This window comes from Peromyscus eremicus, chromosome 12, assembly GCF_949786415.1.
Source record: "Peromyscus eremicus chromosome 12, PerEre_H2_v1, whole genome shotgun sequence".
Lineage (NCBI taxonomy): Eukaryota > Metazoa > Chordata > Mammalia > Rodentia > Cricetidae > Peromyscus > Peromyscus eremicus.
The window spans coordinates 57756108-57772678 of record NC_081428.1 but is presented as its reverse complement, the minus strand read 5'-3'; the positions used below and the strand labels follow the sequence as shown (position 1 = coordinate 57772678).

The window sequence follows — 16571 nt, the reverse complement described above, 5'->3', positions numbered from 1 at the left end:
ATGCTTGGGATTTGCAATCATTGTGCATGTGCATAGTGAGACTGGGGGAGAGGCAGTGAGGCTGAAATTTAAACATGAAATTCATTTATGTCTTATGTATGACTCATACACTAGCCTGAAGGTAATTTACTCAATAATTGGCAACAATTTTGGGCATGAACGTTTTATGGTGGGGAAAATTTCACTTGTGTTATCATGTTGCTGCTCAAGAGTAGTTTTGTCTTTTGGAGCAATTAGGATTACAGATTTTTGGATTAGGGATGTTCAACCTGAACTACACTTTGCTTGAGAGTGATAGAGTTGGTATGCTTTACTGAACCTCAACAACATTCAATAGTTGTAACAGCAGAAGGATGGGTGTTGTGGTCAGGGTGAAGTTGCCACTGATACACTATGTTTAACTTCCAAAGCTGCTCTCCAGAGAACCACTAAGAGAACTGTCATGGTAACTCCTGGACAGCTAGAGGAAGGCAGAGGATCCTGGTGTCACTCCACCCTGTCTTCTTCAAAGCTATCAATATAATAATACAGAGGTGGAATGATTAAGATGGAGAATAGACCAAAGGACGGAGTGGACCAAAGAATGAACACTGAAAAAAGAGAAAATGATGTTGACAATGTTTTTTCCCATAGCCACAGATCAGATATTTTATTAATTTCCCCTTGCTTGATCTTGACTAACGAATGGGGCAAGCTGTGTAGAAGCACCAACCAAGCTTTCACTTGGTATGTCTAGGACAGGCATAAGTGTAAGAAAATTGTCAACCAGGCCTGCATGACTTCATCTGGTATCCTTTCAGCACATCATGGGGGTAGCTGCACATGTCTCACCCTTCCCCCCAATTTCTAAAGACAAGATTATGATTTTTATTTCTAGGCAAACTTTGGTTATCTTCACCTGCTCAGTGTTTTGGGGCTTAATGTTCATCTCTAAATGATCTTAAGTCAGTTTTTTAAGAAAAATAACTAATAAATTAATTAAATATGTAGAAATAAAAATTACGTAAAAATTAAATTAATTACAAATTATGTGTGAAGAACTTAACAGGCTTCTTTGGAAGTTTTGTCCACTCACCAAATCACCGTTCATTTTGTTAGCTTGCAGGGTCCATCGTGAGCCCTAGAGCAGACAGATTTTGCTGTGAGACATCCTTTTCCTGTGATAAGAAAGAGGATAAAAAAAGACATATCTTTCAAAAAAAAAAAAAAACCACTATTACCTGTTGGTCCAAAAGAGCCCAGAACATGGGCAGTGGGATATAAAGGAACAGGACCCTGGTCAGTGCCTTCACATCCATAATGAGATGCTTCTGCAGGGAGGAAGAAAGAATTGCCAGAGGTTCCAAATGTGCTTTTCTTGCTTAGAGTAGAAATGGTCAAAACAGTAAAAGAAGAAGAAAAAAATTGGAAAGATCTCACAGAATTATGAGGTGTTTCTGCAGTTCCTACTTACTGGGTATTTCTCCGCTGCCCAGTCTAGCCAGTGGGGTCTCTTTGGAACGTCCCTAGAACGGTTCCTGAAGCGGTTGCAGACAGCAAACTAGGGTGGGGACCAGAATCAGAGATAGACCAAAAGAAAGCATCCCCTGATTTTTCCCGGTTCCTTCCCCCTTCCCCCAAACAAGTACTTTGAATTTCATCAAACATCGGATCCCAATACCTGAGGTATAATTTTTTTTATCTCTCCTTATTTCCTAATAACATCATAGATAACTGTACTCAGAAGATTTTTTGCCTATTAAAAAAGTGACTGCTTCTGAAACTTAATGGTCAAGTGGTGGCAAGGAGAATAAATTAAGCTCAGTTTTTCAGAAGGTAGGCACATAGAAGAAAGGTGGTAGAGGGAAACATATGCCCACCTGCGGAGAAACGCACGCTCAGCATGGCATCTCTCTTTTTTATTGAAAAAGGCTGGCAGGCAGACAGTTCAGGAACTTACCCATATGCATTGGATCACTCCAGCTACTATGTTTCCTTCAGGGGGTGGTTTTCTGTACATCTTGCTTCCCATTGCAAAGACAACTGCAGGTGATACACAGACAATGTTCTTAGTCACTCATTTAGAATATTCAGTGTGTCAGCATCACCTCCCACAGAGAACTGACTCTCACTCCCTAACTTCAGAGTAGCCAAGAGAAGAGAGTGGTCAATTGTTAAGAGATATTCATTGAGAGACTTTCAAGGGATAGCAGAGACAGAAGTCATCTTTGGTTTCCTCTATCTTTCTTTTTTTCTTTTTTTCTTTTTGGTCCATCTCCATATCTAATATGATACCAATTTTGATTATTTTTCTTTCTTGAGTGCATTGCTCAGCTGTTCTTTTACATTACCATTGCTTCCTCTATTTTACCTAGAACAATTCCTACCCATTCTATCCACTCTCCGTTCTTTATCTCCTTCCCTCCATCTTTGAGACAGAGTATCTCTTTATAGCCCACCCTGGCCTGGAAGTCACTAATACAGCCTAGGCTGGACTCTAACTCATGATCCTCCTGCCTCTTCCTCTAGAGTGCTAGAATTACAAATGTGTCAACTTCTCCGTGTTGCCTGTCTTTTAAATGGTGGCGTGCCTTTAAAGTTTGGGCCTAGGTCTTCTTTTTACCGTCCTCTAATTATCTCAGAGTTGTCTATTTTCAAGGCTTAGTTGCTGGCTGCACCTTATGAATCCATATCTGGGTCTAAAACCTAATTGTTTTTTCTCTGGGCCCTAAGACAGTATTTCCAAATAACTATTTGGGGATGCACTTAGATGTTTCAAGAGCACCTATAACACAACTTATCCCAGAAAAAAATCCATCCGCATTGCCTTAACCTGTTCATCCTCACTATGTCAGTTAATAATCTATCTATCTAGCCTGTAGTTCAAGTCAGAGCCCTGTATTCAATGGCGTCCTATCTTCTCCCTCACTTCCCATATCCAATCATACCACGGCTTGACAATTCAACAGGGACCAAGACCGGGTGAGCTGAGTAAGGCACTCACCTCAAGTACAAAATTTAAAGGAGTATAATAGATGGAACAAACTAGATCAATCCTCAACCCAATATCTTCTCCAATATCTTTCAAAAGTGCAGACCTTTGAAAAATAAGATGCTATGAAAAAAAAATCTAACAGTCATTTCTCTGTTCAGAACCCATTTTGATTGTTCTCCACTGTTTTCACAATGAAGTTTTAATTCTTTCATGGCCTAAATTATCCTTCATTGTTTTGTTTCTGGCAATGTTTCTTCTTTGTCTCTCTCCTTTGTGCTCCAGACAACTTGAATCATCCAAGGCTTTTGAACAACCATGCTGTCTCTCATCTAAAGATACCAACCACATTGTCTTTCCATATGGTCCCTTCTTTGATGAACCACTGTTCATTCTTGAGGGCTTATCTTAGAAGTCTTCTCTGTAGGCAAACCCTTACAACCTTCAGCGTCTTCATCAGGAAGCCCTTCTATGAGCTCCATAGCCTTCACTATACTTCCCTGGTCATGACATTGACTTACTATACGGCAAATCCCTATTTATTTGTCTGTATTATTCTTCATGTACTATATACAGTCTTTGAGAATATGAACTTTATAACTGTCTAAATCATCAATATGGTTCCAATACCTAGCACAAAATCTGATCACATAGTAAATATTGTTAGCACCCTAAAATGAAGCAATTGACTAACAATGATAGATACTACCTATTTAAGATAAAACATTCTAATTACAGAATCTTTTTTGAACTCTGTAATTGCTTTAATGTCTAGATATTATTACCAGTCAGTAATATAGAGAAGCTGTCATGATGCTAATAAATGGAAAAAATAAGAAAGTACTTGGGAAAAACCTTTGGCATTGATGGGAGAAGGAAGGAGAGAGTATTTGATCATGGCTCATGGCTCTTGCAGAATAAATTTCTTTGGAATTGGGAACTGTATTACTTTCAGCCTCTCTGGGAGAAAAGAATCAGACCAAACATTGAATCTCTGGGCTCCCTAGCCTCTGTTGAGCTCTTTATGTGTTTGGACTGGATATGTTCCAGAGGGTTGTCACTCAGAGGCCCAGAGTGAGAACAGGTTTCCAGGTCATTGACTAGAAACAATCACACCCAAGCCTCCCCTGAGGGGACTTGCCTAAGCCAACAAGCCCACATATCCCCTGTCTTTTCCAGGACAAAGTTCTCAGTGCTAGAAAGAATGTCACTTGATCTAAATTGCATTACTCCCTAACTACTTATCCAACTCCTCTTTAATTCTCTTTGTTCAAGGAGAAATTCCTTGGGGAGCGTTGCAGAGCAGAGCAAAACCAGCTAAAACTGGAAGCTACTTTAATGCCCAGGTAATCAAAAGTGGCATCTACTTACCAGAAAAATAAGTGTCAGATAACATAAACTAGTTTGAGATAGAGGCTGAATTATCTTCTTTCCTTCCTTGTATAGTTCAGTAATAATCAATGGACTTTGATCCTGACTACACTCAAGAATCAGCTGAGAACTCAGGGGCGGTGGTGGTGCACCCCTTTAATCCCAGCAATCAGGAGGCAGAGGCAGGTGGGGAAAAAAAAGATCACCTGAGATTTTTGAAATCTTTAGGCACTCAAACTCCTGATTGGCAGTTCTGCATGTGCTCCAAAGATTGGGTTTTTAAAAACTCCTTTGAAATGTATTAACTACATGACTGTAGCCCTTGAAAAATTGTTTATGAGACTGGAGAGACAGCTCAGAAGTTAAGAGTACTTGTTGCTCTTTCAGAGGACCTGGATTAAAGCCCTAGTACCCACATGGTTGCTTACACTTGTCTGTAACTCCAGTTCCACAGGATCTGATGCCCTCTCCTGGCTTCCATGGGCACTAAGCACACACGTGATACACATACATAAACTGATACACAAATAATAAAAATAAGAAAATTCGGATGCCATTCATAACTTATCTCCAAAATCAAAGGGAAATCACTAGCATACCACTTGCTTAATAGGGCTAGTATCAGGGTTCAATGAAACAGTTCATGTAGAGTGCCTACACGATGCCTTTCACGTAGCAGGACTCAACCGCTACCAGTTTCCTTTCCTGCTCTACTCACCAAGAGCTACTACCATGAGCAATCCCGGAACTCCAAAAGCAAGTGCATAGCAGTCTTCCCCAAAACACTTCACATCTCCTGAAGGAAACAGGAGGGGAAGAGCAATGATGAATTATACATCATATTTTACTCTATTAGGTCGGGTTCTTGGTGCAGACATAGCTAGCCTCTTTCTTCTCGTAATCTAACCCGTACCCCTTATTTTAGGCCAGACAAATCAAAACTCAAACAACCTCTCATATATTTATGAGCCCATATGAAAGGAGAAGCTGGACCACCTGCAGCTGTCAACAGCTTTTTGGTTGGTTGAGTAAAGCCCTGCACAGTCAGCCCCACAGAAGGAATCCTAACCTCTCAACATGGGTGTGATGAACGTAGAAATCAAGCTCCCTGCATTGATGGAGAGGTAGAAGACTGAGAAGTATCTAGTCCGTGCCTCTGCCTGGAATGAGACAGATCATCAGAGAAATGTTCTCTTAGCTCCACCCCCACTGCATGTTCAAATTCAGATGAAGGTACATACAAATCAACAGGTTTCAGATAGTGCTTCCATGGTATGTGACCCTCTCGCTAGCTCTTTAACACAGTGGCTGGCTGACCCTGAACAAGCTTTTACTCACTTTCTAAGCTCCAGTACAAGCCCCTTAGAACCTGGACAAAAAGTGATCAACCTGTCCTCAATACCATTCTTGCATCCTGTACATGTTTATTATACTTTTAATTCATTTGTATTAAATATCTGTTTTATTCAGTATGTTGTGAGTTCCTTCAGGATTGCCTAGTACCTAGAACAAACACTAACATGTATTAGGCATCCATAAATGTTTACTGATTGTATTAATTAAGCAAATGACTCCTCAAGTTAATGAATATATTTTGTGGGGCATATGGTAGGACAGTGTGGTAAGCTGTTGATCTAGGAGGGTGTCCCAGGGAGATCTTCCAGAGAGTGTAAAGGGGCACCTACTGGCCCAGAAGTGCTTGCAGAAGCCTGGGGGTGAGTTTGCTCTATTAATTGAAATACACCTGTGGGCCAGCTACTACAAGCAACAACTTTCAAGTATATTTCTAATAGGTGATTCTCTACCTAGGGTGTACTTACTTCATTCTGGCATTTTAGCTCTTCTTGATGCATTAGGAGAATAAATCATTCACAAAATCATCTCTGTATTATACTTTCCATTCCTGAAGTACTCACCACATTAATTTTTAGGTACCTCAAGTGAAAGTAAGGTCGCTATTTCCAAATCCTATGTGAAGTTTTTCCTTCAGTGAAGCAGGCACCCGATTTCCTATAGCTTTTATTTCTTGGGCTCAGATTTAAACATTGTCACTCCCCCAATATTTATGAACAGCTATACGTAATTTTCTCCTTGTGTTTTGTTTGTTAATTTGTATTTTTTTTTTTTTGAGTCAGGATCTTGTATATCCTGGGCTGGCCTTGAAATAGAGATGTAGCTGAGGGTGGCCTTGAACTTCTGATCCTTCTGACTCTACCTCCCGAATGGAATGCTGGGATTATAGGTATGCACCACCGGACTCAGTTTATACTTTGCTGGGGACTGAACCCAGGGTTTTGTGGGTGCTACTCAGGTTCTCTACTGACTGAGCCACATCCAAGCTCCCTTGCTGCTTGTCTTCTTCGGTCTATATGTCCTCATCTTCTTCAGTCTTTCGTCATATGACATGTCCACTTCCCACTCTGTTTCCTTCCTTTAACTGAGATTTAGTTTTCTCTCTGCTGATGACCAGCATGCAGTGCAGAACTCAACTCCCCAGACAGGACTTCATCAGTGGGATTACTTCAGTCCTAGGAAATGGCCACCTGACTGGTTCCCCATTTCGATGCTGGCTATACACTCTTGAAATACAGAAATAACAAGACTCTTACATGTTTTTCTTCAAACTGGTCACCACCAAAAGCCGCCACACAGGGTTTGATACCTCCTGTCCCCAGAGCTATTAGACTCAGGCCAACCAATGATAAGATTCTGAAATGGAGAGGTAAGGATGCTACAGCCATGTGGATACCAAACCAACTGTAGAGATGGACTATAAAGATGCATATGAGAAAAAAAGATATTTAAAGAGAATATCTTCTTTGCATGTCTACCTTGTGGGTATTTTCTACTTGCCTTCAATTCAATCATTATTCATGAGAATTTATGGTCTTCACATTTGTGCCTCTGCTAGACATTGTATTTTCTGGGAAGATTCCCGTAAGTTCCCTTTATCCTTCGCATGCATCAAGTGGAAGAAGACACTGCTGGGACTGGGAAGCTAGCACACTAGCTTTTAATATTATTTTAACAATTCAGTTGAAAGATCTTAAGGACTCTAGTCTTGCATACTAACTACAAAGCAAAATATTAAAATTTATCATAATAAACAGGAATGGCATCAATAAGTTTTATGGAGCAATAATAAGAAGGTATTTAATGTTTATTACTTTTCAAATAAAGTAAAAAACTTCAACTCAGAGTACATATATGGTGTGTGATTACATTAAATTGATTATATATATTAAAATCTATCGAATATCTCTACTCTATAAAAACCAATATCTGAAGTGAAGAGGGACAGTAAAATGGGAATATACAGTACTACATATAAATAGAAGTACCTCAAGCTTTGAATATCACTTTTATAATATATAGTAAGTAAATACTTATACAGTTTGTAATAGTGTGCAGATACATAGTTAGATGTGAAGGAAAACAGAAGGTATAAAAGTTTTACTTACTTTCAAACAAATGAAGAATTTTATGAGAACAATACTAATTAGGCATTCTAAGTGTCTTCAAAGGTTCACTTAATAAAAAAAATGAGACCTGATAATGTAGGAAAGGGTTCAATTGCTCATAAAACCTTTTCTTTTAATAAGCTTGGCAATATAATTATACACTAGAAAATAAAGGAGACTCTCTGATGTAAAATAGAAAGCCATCTGTAGTGGCTTTCTAAGACGTACACCTGTCTGATGTCAGGCAAGCAGCTCAATTAGCTCCATTTTACTCACGTATGCAGCATCTTTCCTCCCAGTATTGGTATGGCACCCAAAGACTTGAATACATGGCCAAGAACGTACACTAGGGAGAGATAGATGATTGTCCTGTGAAGAAAATTAAATCAGTCAGTACACTATTCCGAGACATGAATAATACAGAGTCAGGTTTCACACTGTTTTCAGTAAACAGAGGAGGATGGAGAAGGGAGTGGAGAGGAAAGAAAGAGCTTGGGAACATAGGTAGAAACAATGGTGAATGGTAAACAGAGGCGGGAAAAGGTGTGTGACTCTTCAGCCTGTAGTATTTACTTGGATGTAGTATTTATAGGCACGTCTTTCAAGTTCTCTTCCCAGATCTACACTCTACTCTGCATTCCCAGAGCAACCCTACTTTTAAACAGATACTGCGAGAACTAAGTGTGTTTGTAGCAAGCACAGGGATGTTTTCAATTGGTAAAATCAGTAGGACAGGATGCCTCCCTCCCCCTGCTGTTTTTCTCAGGCAACACCTTTTGTCTCTAGGAAGCAGGAAGAGTGAAAGATGACTGCAAGTACACAGGAGCACTAATACAAAGGATTTTCTCTAAACAAGCACTGAGATGTACAGAGAGGCGAAGGGATTTTAGGTTAAATCTGGGTAATTGGAGCACTCGGGCTAACTGTAAACCCCAGGACAGTTTCCACACGGAAGCTGTTCGGTGATTAAAAAAAAAAAAAATTAATGAAATTTTTGGGAAAAAAAAAAAACCCCTACCTGTTGAGTTATTTTTTTTCCCAATGAACTTGAATAGCAAATAAGTAGCAGATTAAGGAATTCCAATAAGAACATATGTAGAGCTCTGCACACTGCCATGCACAGTATCGCTTATATTCCTTGTGTGTATTACCATAAGTGGAATGTATATTATGTATATTACCATATAAGCAGAAGGTTAATGCTATAATAAACCTTCAGAACTATATAGTTTCTATATAATTGTACACAGAAATACTGGAAATCTCCACTTGGGAATTCCTCATTCCAAATGCCTAATCTTCTTAGATTGGCTTCCTGGGGGTGGAATCTTTATTGAGATAAAAGGAACAATTAGAAAGAAAGGGAATAAAAAGAAACTGAAGGAAAACTAGTTATTATGGACCTCTAGGAGAGGATGCTAAATCACCAGAGAGAAACAAACTAAATGGGGCTGGAGGGATGGCTCTGTGGTTATGAGCTCTTAGTGCTTCTAGAGACTGGATCCCATCGTATTTGGTGGTTCGTAGCCCCCTGTAACTCCAGCTCCAAGGGATCTGATATCTCTTCCTTGCCTCTGCAAGCATGCACACACATGTGGCATTCTCTCACAAAGACACACAGACACATACCATAAAAATACTAAAGCTAAATCTTTAAGATTTCCTTATACAAGAGTTGGGGATTCTGGGTGCCCATTTCCTCTTATAGAGCTTGGATTCCCAGCTAGTAAGCAGGGGAAAGCTTCTGGCAGTTGTTAGGGGAATCCATAAAATCATTCCTTGAATGTTTAAACCATCTTCCTAACATAAGTCTTCTACCTCCAAGATAACACTGGGGAAAGTATGGGGGGGGGGGGGGCAGGGAGAGACCCAGAGAGAGACAGAGAGACAGAGAGGAGCAAGAAGAAAAGGAGAAAGAGAGGAAAGTTGGTAAAAGCACAAAACAGACAGAGAGATAAGGGTAGAGGGATAAGTTTGAACATGTAAGTATTCCCTTTCCTCCACTGAAGCAAGGCTGCCACATCAGGTTTTAAAAAGTGAAAGAGGAGTCAATTCCAGTTTTTAAAAATCAAGAATAAGGTATGCTGGAAGGAAATACCTAGTTATTCTACCAGATTGTAGTCATGGTTCTATTTGTGTACAAGGGTTCTCACATATATGTCTACACACACACACACACACACACACACACACACACACACACACACGTCTACAGGAGGACAAATTATTCAAATTTTAAATCATCCCCTTTTTGAAAGAGATTCAAAGCATTCCCCAAAGTGTGTTGTTTAAAAAAGACAAGGCCCAAAGTAAATAAAAATCACCTTCATTACTCTTCATACCTATTCTCAGTCTCAATCATGTTTTAGACAATAGTTTGTAGACACAATTATAGAAAAAAGACAGCAATGAAAACATTTGAGTGTCCTTTTCCATCTCCCGGTTTAGAGACAAAGAAAAAAAAAATGAAATGGTGGCAACTGATAGCAGTTGGAGTTAATATTGAAGGTGATAAGTCTAAGTACTACTGCACACTCAGAATTCATAGAATCACATAGTTGATTCAATGTGGGGACACAAGGAAGCCAGTATAAAGAACAGTCAACTTGAGAAGAATATGCAGTTATAAATGCATGATGAATTTGAACTCAATGTTCCAACACTTGGAGTAGCTGTCTGCAGATGACTAAACTATGCACCTCCAGCCTTGCGAAGGGGCAGTCAGTTTGGAGAAAGTAAGTAGTGAGAGTTAGCATCTGGTAGAAATCTGACACTTAGGAAAGAGCTAAGTAAATGAAAAGCAAAACTGGAGGTGGATTAAAAACAACCCAGAAAAACAAAAGTCAGAGAAGGAGAAAAATACAGTATTCGAGAAGGCCAGTAAGTTTCAAGAGTTTGAGGATGATAAACAGGCTGAATTAGTGAAAATATAAGTTCAGAATGAACAAGAATCTAGAAATGGCCACTGTAATTTGTTAATAGAAGTCATCAGTATTCTGAGAAATTCCAATATGAAAAAATAAAGGTGATTTATACTATTTCATATGAAAGCTCCCATAATTTGCTTTTATTAAAGCTATTTGAACTCAAACAATGTGAAAACATAGTATGTATAATTCATCTCTTTATGCTTATAATTAATTGGACAAATAAGGGATGTTTAACTAACATTTAAATTTGGATCAGATTGAACTATATTGTGTTCCCTTACATTGAGTTATATTACTCTGTCATATGAAATGCTGATGGAGAGAGAGAAAAGTGGCTAACATTAGAGATGCCATTTTAAAACTGTGGGACTGGCTAGAGGAGAAAATAAATCTGAATTCATTCGAGATTTTTGTTTGTTTATTTGGAGATACTAGAAACCTGTACCTGATTGCAGTACAGAAAAATATTCTAGCTCCTAGGGATTTGAAAGCTAACGAAAGTAGTTGAGGCAACGGTGATATCTCTATAAAAATTCAAGTTGTATACACAAGACTTTTGGATTTGTGTACTTCATATAAGTTACACTGCAGTAAAAATAAGTTTAAAAAGAAAAAAAAAACTCAAGTCAGATTGAATTAAGAGTACAAGTAGAGAGTATTAAATTGTCTCTGAAATATTCAGGAAGCTATTGTTCACCAAATCCTGAGGTTGTACTTCTTCAATCTCAAAGGAAGTTGTTTTAAAAATACAACTGCAGTGTCAGCCTTTATTCTATAACTGAATGAAAAGACCGTAGCTTGTATTTTTTACTCTTCATGTAATGCCAATCCATAGCTGAATGAATTCAGTGACTACTACTACATAAGTAACAGATGTAGCCACTTGCCCGCCATGTCTCTCCGAAGAGACTGCATTCATATATTCATATGAATGTATGTGTACATAAATATACCAAATTAAGATACTACAGTTAGAATTCTATGTGGTTAGTTTTAACTGTCAACTTGACAAAACTAGAATCCCCTGGGAAGGGAATCTTAATGAGGAATTATCTAGATCTGGTTGGCCATTAGCCATGTCTGTGGGAGGAAGATTGTCTTGATTGTTAATTGATGTAGAAGGAAGACACAATCCACTGTGGGTAGTGCCACTCCTTAGGGAGTCCTGAACATAGTAGAGGGAAAAGTTAGCTGAGAGAAAACAAGCAGGCCCGAGTTTACTCTCTCACTGCTTCTGACACGGGGAGTGATGTGATTAGCTGCTTGAATTCCGGCCTTGACTTTGCCAAAACGATGACAATAACTTGGAATTGTAAGCCAAATAACCCCCCCCCTCCTCCCTGTGGTTTTTGATTTTTTTGGTCAGGGTATTCGTCATAGCAACAGGAGTGAAACAGAGACAAGGTCTTTCAAACGCTAGGTCTGCAAATGCAATATCGCATAGTCAAGCTACTCTAGGAAACAATGCACACTTAACTTTCACTTGGAGACTTTACAGTACATATTAACTTATTGGAGACTGAAAAAAGTTATACAGTAAGGAAACTTTTTTTAATGTTTCCAAAACAACAGGATTTTTCTAAACAAGTGCCATAAAGGATTTATTTTCCTACATAATTCGTTATATCTTTATACCATCAAGTTTTAAAGAGTGTATTTCGAGAAATGCTAATTCAGACAAATCCATGGATGGCAAACCCACAGAGTATTATTAGATAGTAGATATCAAAAGCTTATCTTTAGCCTATGAGGACAATGTTATAGAGGACAACTATACCATTATACCATGTCTGCTGCTTCTATTTTTAGGAACAGAAGAGCTGAACTAAATGGACTATTATTTTAGCTTGTGGAAATCTTTATTAGAGTCTAAAGAAGGAAACTACAGAAAGAGGTGATAAAGGTACACAGAGATGATTTAAAAACCTCTGAGAAGAAAGAGCAATAAGATGCTAAAGTGAGTGAGGTGACAGTCTGGAGAAGACATGGAGAAAGTACTAGATAATCACAGTAAATCTTTACTAATAGACATTTCCCAGTGGGTAACAATCTTTATCCTCGCTGAGATAAAATAAGATTCAGTCCTAAGCTACAGAGTAGAAGACTAAAATTAGATTTTAAGAGGGAACTCTTGACTAAAAGGATGTGAAAATATTGGGGGGTGAGCATAGAAAGAATAGATTTTTATGTTGTTGTCAGTCTTGGAGAGATACGTATTTGTCGTAGCCATGAGCTCTTTTGGTTTTGGTGTTGGTCTCATTTTTTGTTGATGTTTGTTTTGTTTTATTTTGTTTTTTTGCTAGAAAATAAAAGACTAGGAGTTGTAGGTGACTTTCTGGACAATGAACTTATGAGGCTCCTGAGGCTGTGACCTGCCATTATCCTTACTTGAATTTTCCCAGCCATGAGTCAGCAATGGCTGCTCCCAAGATGGGGGTGAAATAGCAGAGGCTGCTGAAGGCATGGTATACAGATGTGGAGGTGTCTTCATTCCAGTGCAGGAAATACAGGAAGTACAAGGTCAGCACAGCTGAGAAGAAACAGAAGAAAACAAACGGGAGGCAAAATAAGATAGATGCAATAAAACAATTTACAGAGAAATAGATTTGATCTCAGGGCTTTACAGATGTGCCTGGCCTTCAGCACTCCTACTAGTGAAATCACTGAGTGATGACTGCCAGGCAGGAGAAGCAGGGCCCATGGGAACTATGAAGTCAATGAGGCATGCTGGATACACAAACACAATACTCATCCCTTCACTCTCGGTGCACCCATAGCATCATTTAGACCGTGAGAAGTTAACATGGTACTTCCCATAGCCCTTCCTCCTCTCCTTCCCAGCAACAACATAGTTCGATGGAACTCACATGATGAGAGCTTTTCCACTGTGTTTTCATTGGCTATGTGTTGGATCTGCTGGCCTTTTTGATCTTAACTGGCATGAGTTATTAAATAAAATCTCACGAGGCATTTACTATCATGGCCAGAGGGAAGGATAGACTTATACCAAGGCAGAAAGAATGGACAAAGGAAACAAGTGCTTGTAAGGAGAGCAGGCTGCTGTAAACGTAAGGCAGAACACTCTGGGACACAGAATTACCTTTCATGCCATAATAGGAAAAACGCTCGCAGAATTCATTCACCACGATGAAGGCGATGCTGAGTGGATAGCTGGAGCCAAAGATTTTCTATTCAACAAAGAGGCAAAAGGGGAGGATGAGCTGCTTTCCCATTTAAACTTCATGGTAAGTCTACACCTGAAAAACGTATCTTCAGATAGATGGGTATGAAGAGGTTCTCATCATGTTGCCCAGGCTGAACTCCATATTGTGATATGCCTGTCACAGGCTCCCAGAGAGCTCACGTTGCAGGTGAACCCCACCATGCCTGGCTAAACTCATTTTTAAATCATTGTTGTTAGTTAACATGGAATAGTGGTCTCTTCATAAAACATATATTGTCATTCTAGCTGTGCTCGTACTGTCAACGTGGGGATAAAAAAAATCAGAAGCTTACTTAGTCTGTTATTTAACATGGAACTGGTCATTCCTTGATCAGGACCTGCTCATCTTCCCACAGTATCTCAATTAAAGGCTATGGCTCTAGGCAAGAGGACGATCATGTTTGTTGTTAAGAATAAAATGAAGAAATGGCCTTTGGAGTGCCTGATATGCAAGCAGTCAGAGCCAGATCTCACTATCTCACATGGCTGCCTTACAGAGACTGACTGCCATATTTACCATTCTGGGAGAAATCTTAACAATATGATGACTTCCTTTTCATAGGCATAGAGACCAAAATGGAGGCCAGACATTCCTAAAGGGTAAGCTGATCCATCACCTTAACTCTAGAAAGCGAATTCTGATATCCTGTGAAATTGTCCACCCTCCCGACTAGTACGCTTCTGTAATATCTCCTTTTAAATTTTATTTGTATTTATGCATGTATGTGTTTGTATACGTGGGAGTGTATGCCATGTGTATGTGGGTGCCTGCAGAGGCCAGAAACAGGTGCTGGATCTCCCGGAGCTGGAGTTTCAGGTTGTTGTGAGCTCTCTGACATGGGACCTAGGAGCCAAACTTTGGAAGAACAGCATGTGCTCTCAACTGCTGAGCCATCTCTCCAGCACCAAGATGTTCATTTGCAGCCTGCACATTAGAGGAACTGTACTATTTTATGCATTATGTAATTCAGACTATAAAGAATATCACGTTTTTATTTCAAATCTCTTTCCATTACAATAGCTCCACTAATATGGAAAATGGATACAGATAATCTGTCTCTTGGGACATTAAACATTAACAAGAGATTTATATGTTCTTTTTTCATAGCTATGTACCTCTTTTCAATCATCTTTAACAAGACATAATATGATTAACTATATATAATAAATTAATAGAGTCTGTCTTCTTCCCATGTAGATATGAATAAACCATCTTTCTACACGCATGTTACTAATGATAATAACTACTTGAAAGATACAATGAATTGAAATATTATCTTCCCAGCTCCCAGCTTGAGAACTACAGAACACAGAATTTATTTAACAGTAACTGTGTGCACTGTCACTAATTGGATTAACATTCAAACCTTACTTAAGCTACATTGCTACCTTGTCTCTGTGTTTCAATTCTGTTATTCCAAATAAATAAGAATCATACTAAGCTCATGGTTGATAGTAAGAATTCAGCAAATATTGGCTACTATTACTGTAGCCTCTCTATGGAGAGGATTTTACTATTATATGAGGATGAACTGAGGTGATAAATTCGGAAGTACTTTAACAAGCACATAATGCAAGATATTATTCTTTGTTCCTCTCTCCAACCTCCCACTTTAAAGTAGGGACACTTAGAAACAGAGAGTGGGTCTATTCTAAACTTCTGCTGGTGTCCCAAAAGAGAAGGCTCTGCACACAAGGGGAACTAAAGGCTGAGCTTTCGGATTGGTAAAAGAACAATCACATACAGTTCTCCAGACAGGAATGCTTGCCAAGTCTCCCTGGACATTCAAAGTGCTTTTTCTCCCCCAGGGAGTATGCAATGAAATACAGCAAAACTCTGGGGCCCAACAGGAAAATTCTGGCTAACCTATCCCGTGGCTTCCTTCCGGAAACAGAAGAAGCTAGAATTAGTTTTCAGGTGAATTCTAATTCTATGAGAGAGTAGTTTTTCTACTCTACTACAGCTCAGCGCGAAGTTCCAACAGCCAAGGAGGAACTTCAAAAGAGTGCGTTCGCTGTTATTGTCAAGAGACAAACTGAATTTGGGGACTCACCGGAGATGGCTTCTTTGGAGGACTTGGAGGTCTAGGCAGCACCTCTTCGGTAGAGACAGGTGAAAAAAGAGTTTCCTTGGACTCATTTTTCTGGAAGGGATTCATGGCTGGCTCCTTACTCTCTCTCTCCTCAAGCATTTGGCTTCAGTAGGCAGTTAGGATAGCTGCCAGCCTAAGTGAAAAGGGGGACTAGGGAGGAGGAGGGATGGCTACAGCAACTAGGTTTAACCCTGTGGGTGTCAGTTTCGGGAGCTGCTTGCCTCAGAGCAGAGCTGGAAGCTATAGGCGAGGAGAAAGTGGGCACACCAACTTCAAAAGAATGTTTGTGTGAAAGGTATGGTACGAGGAAGAACAACACGTCACAAGTCACAAGACGAAAAGAAACAGTGCTAGAGAATTGATTAGGGGTATCTGTTTCAGGGAAGTGTCTTTGTGAAGGAATACCAGAGAGTACTCAAGAATGCAACATCTTGGTTAGGGATAAAACTCAGTGGGAGAGCACTATGCAAGGTCCTGGATCTGATCGTGAATGATTTGGGGGGAAAAAAGAATACAACATCT

General features: G+C 39.4%; 1 protein-coding gene across 1 annotated transcript in view; it reads right to left on the bottom strand.

Annotated features, from left to right (window-relative positions):
- Nucleotides 1-16309, bottom strand: part of Slc15a2 (solute carrier family 15 member 2) — a 30853-nt gene extending 14544 nt beyond the window's left edge. Inside the window, exons 1-11 of the mRNA XM_059277598.1 lie at nucleotides 16011-16309; nucleotides 13834-13921; nucleotides 13122-13263; nucleotides 8080-8172; nucleotides 6952-7051; nucleotides 5412-5502; nucleotides 5061-5138; nucleotides 1940-2022; nucleotides 1454-1540; nucleotides 1221-1310; nucleotides 1076-1120 (exon numbers count right to left, since the gene is read on the bottom strand). Of these exons, the coding sequence (XP_059133581.1) occupies nucleotides 1076-1120; nucleotides 1221-1310; nucleotides 1454-1540; nucleotides 1940-2022; nucleotides 5061-5138; nucleotides 5412-5502; nucleotides 6952-7051; nucleotides 8080-8172; nucleotides 13122-13263; nucleotides 13834-13921; nucleotides 16011-16148 (1035 nt within the window). The 5' untranslated portion in view covers nucleotides 16149-16309. The remainder of the gene's footprint in view (nucleotides 1-1075; nucleotides 1121-1220; nucleotides 1311-1453; nucleotides 1541-1939; nucleotides 2023-5060; nucleotides 5139-5411; nucleotides 5503-6951; nucleotides 7052-8079; nucleotides 8173-13121; nucleotides 13264-13833; nucleotides 13922-16010) is intronic.
- Nucleotides 16310-16571: the final 262 nt, after the last annotated feature.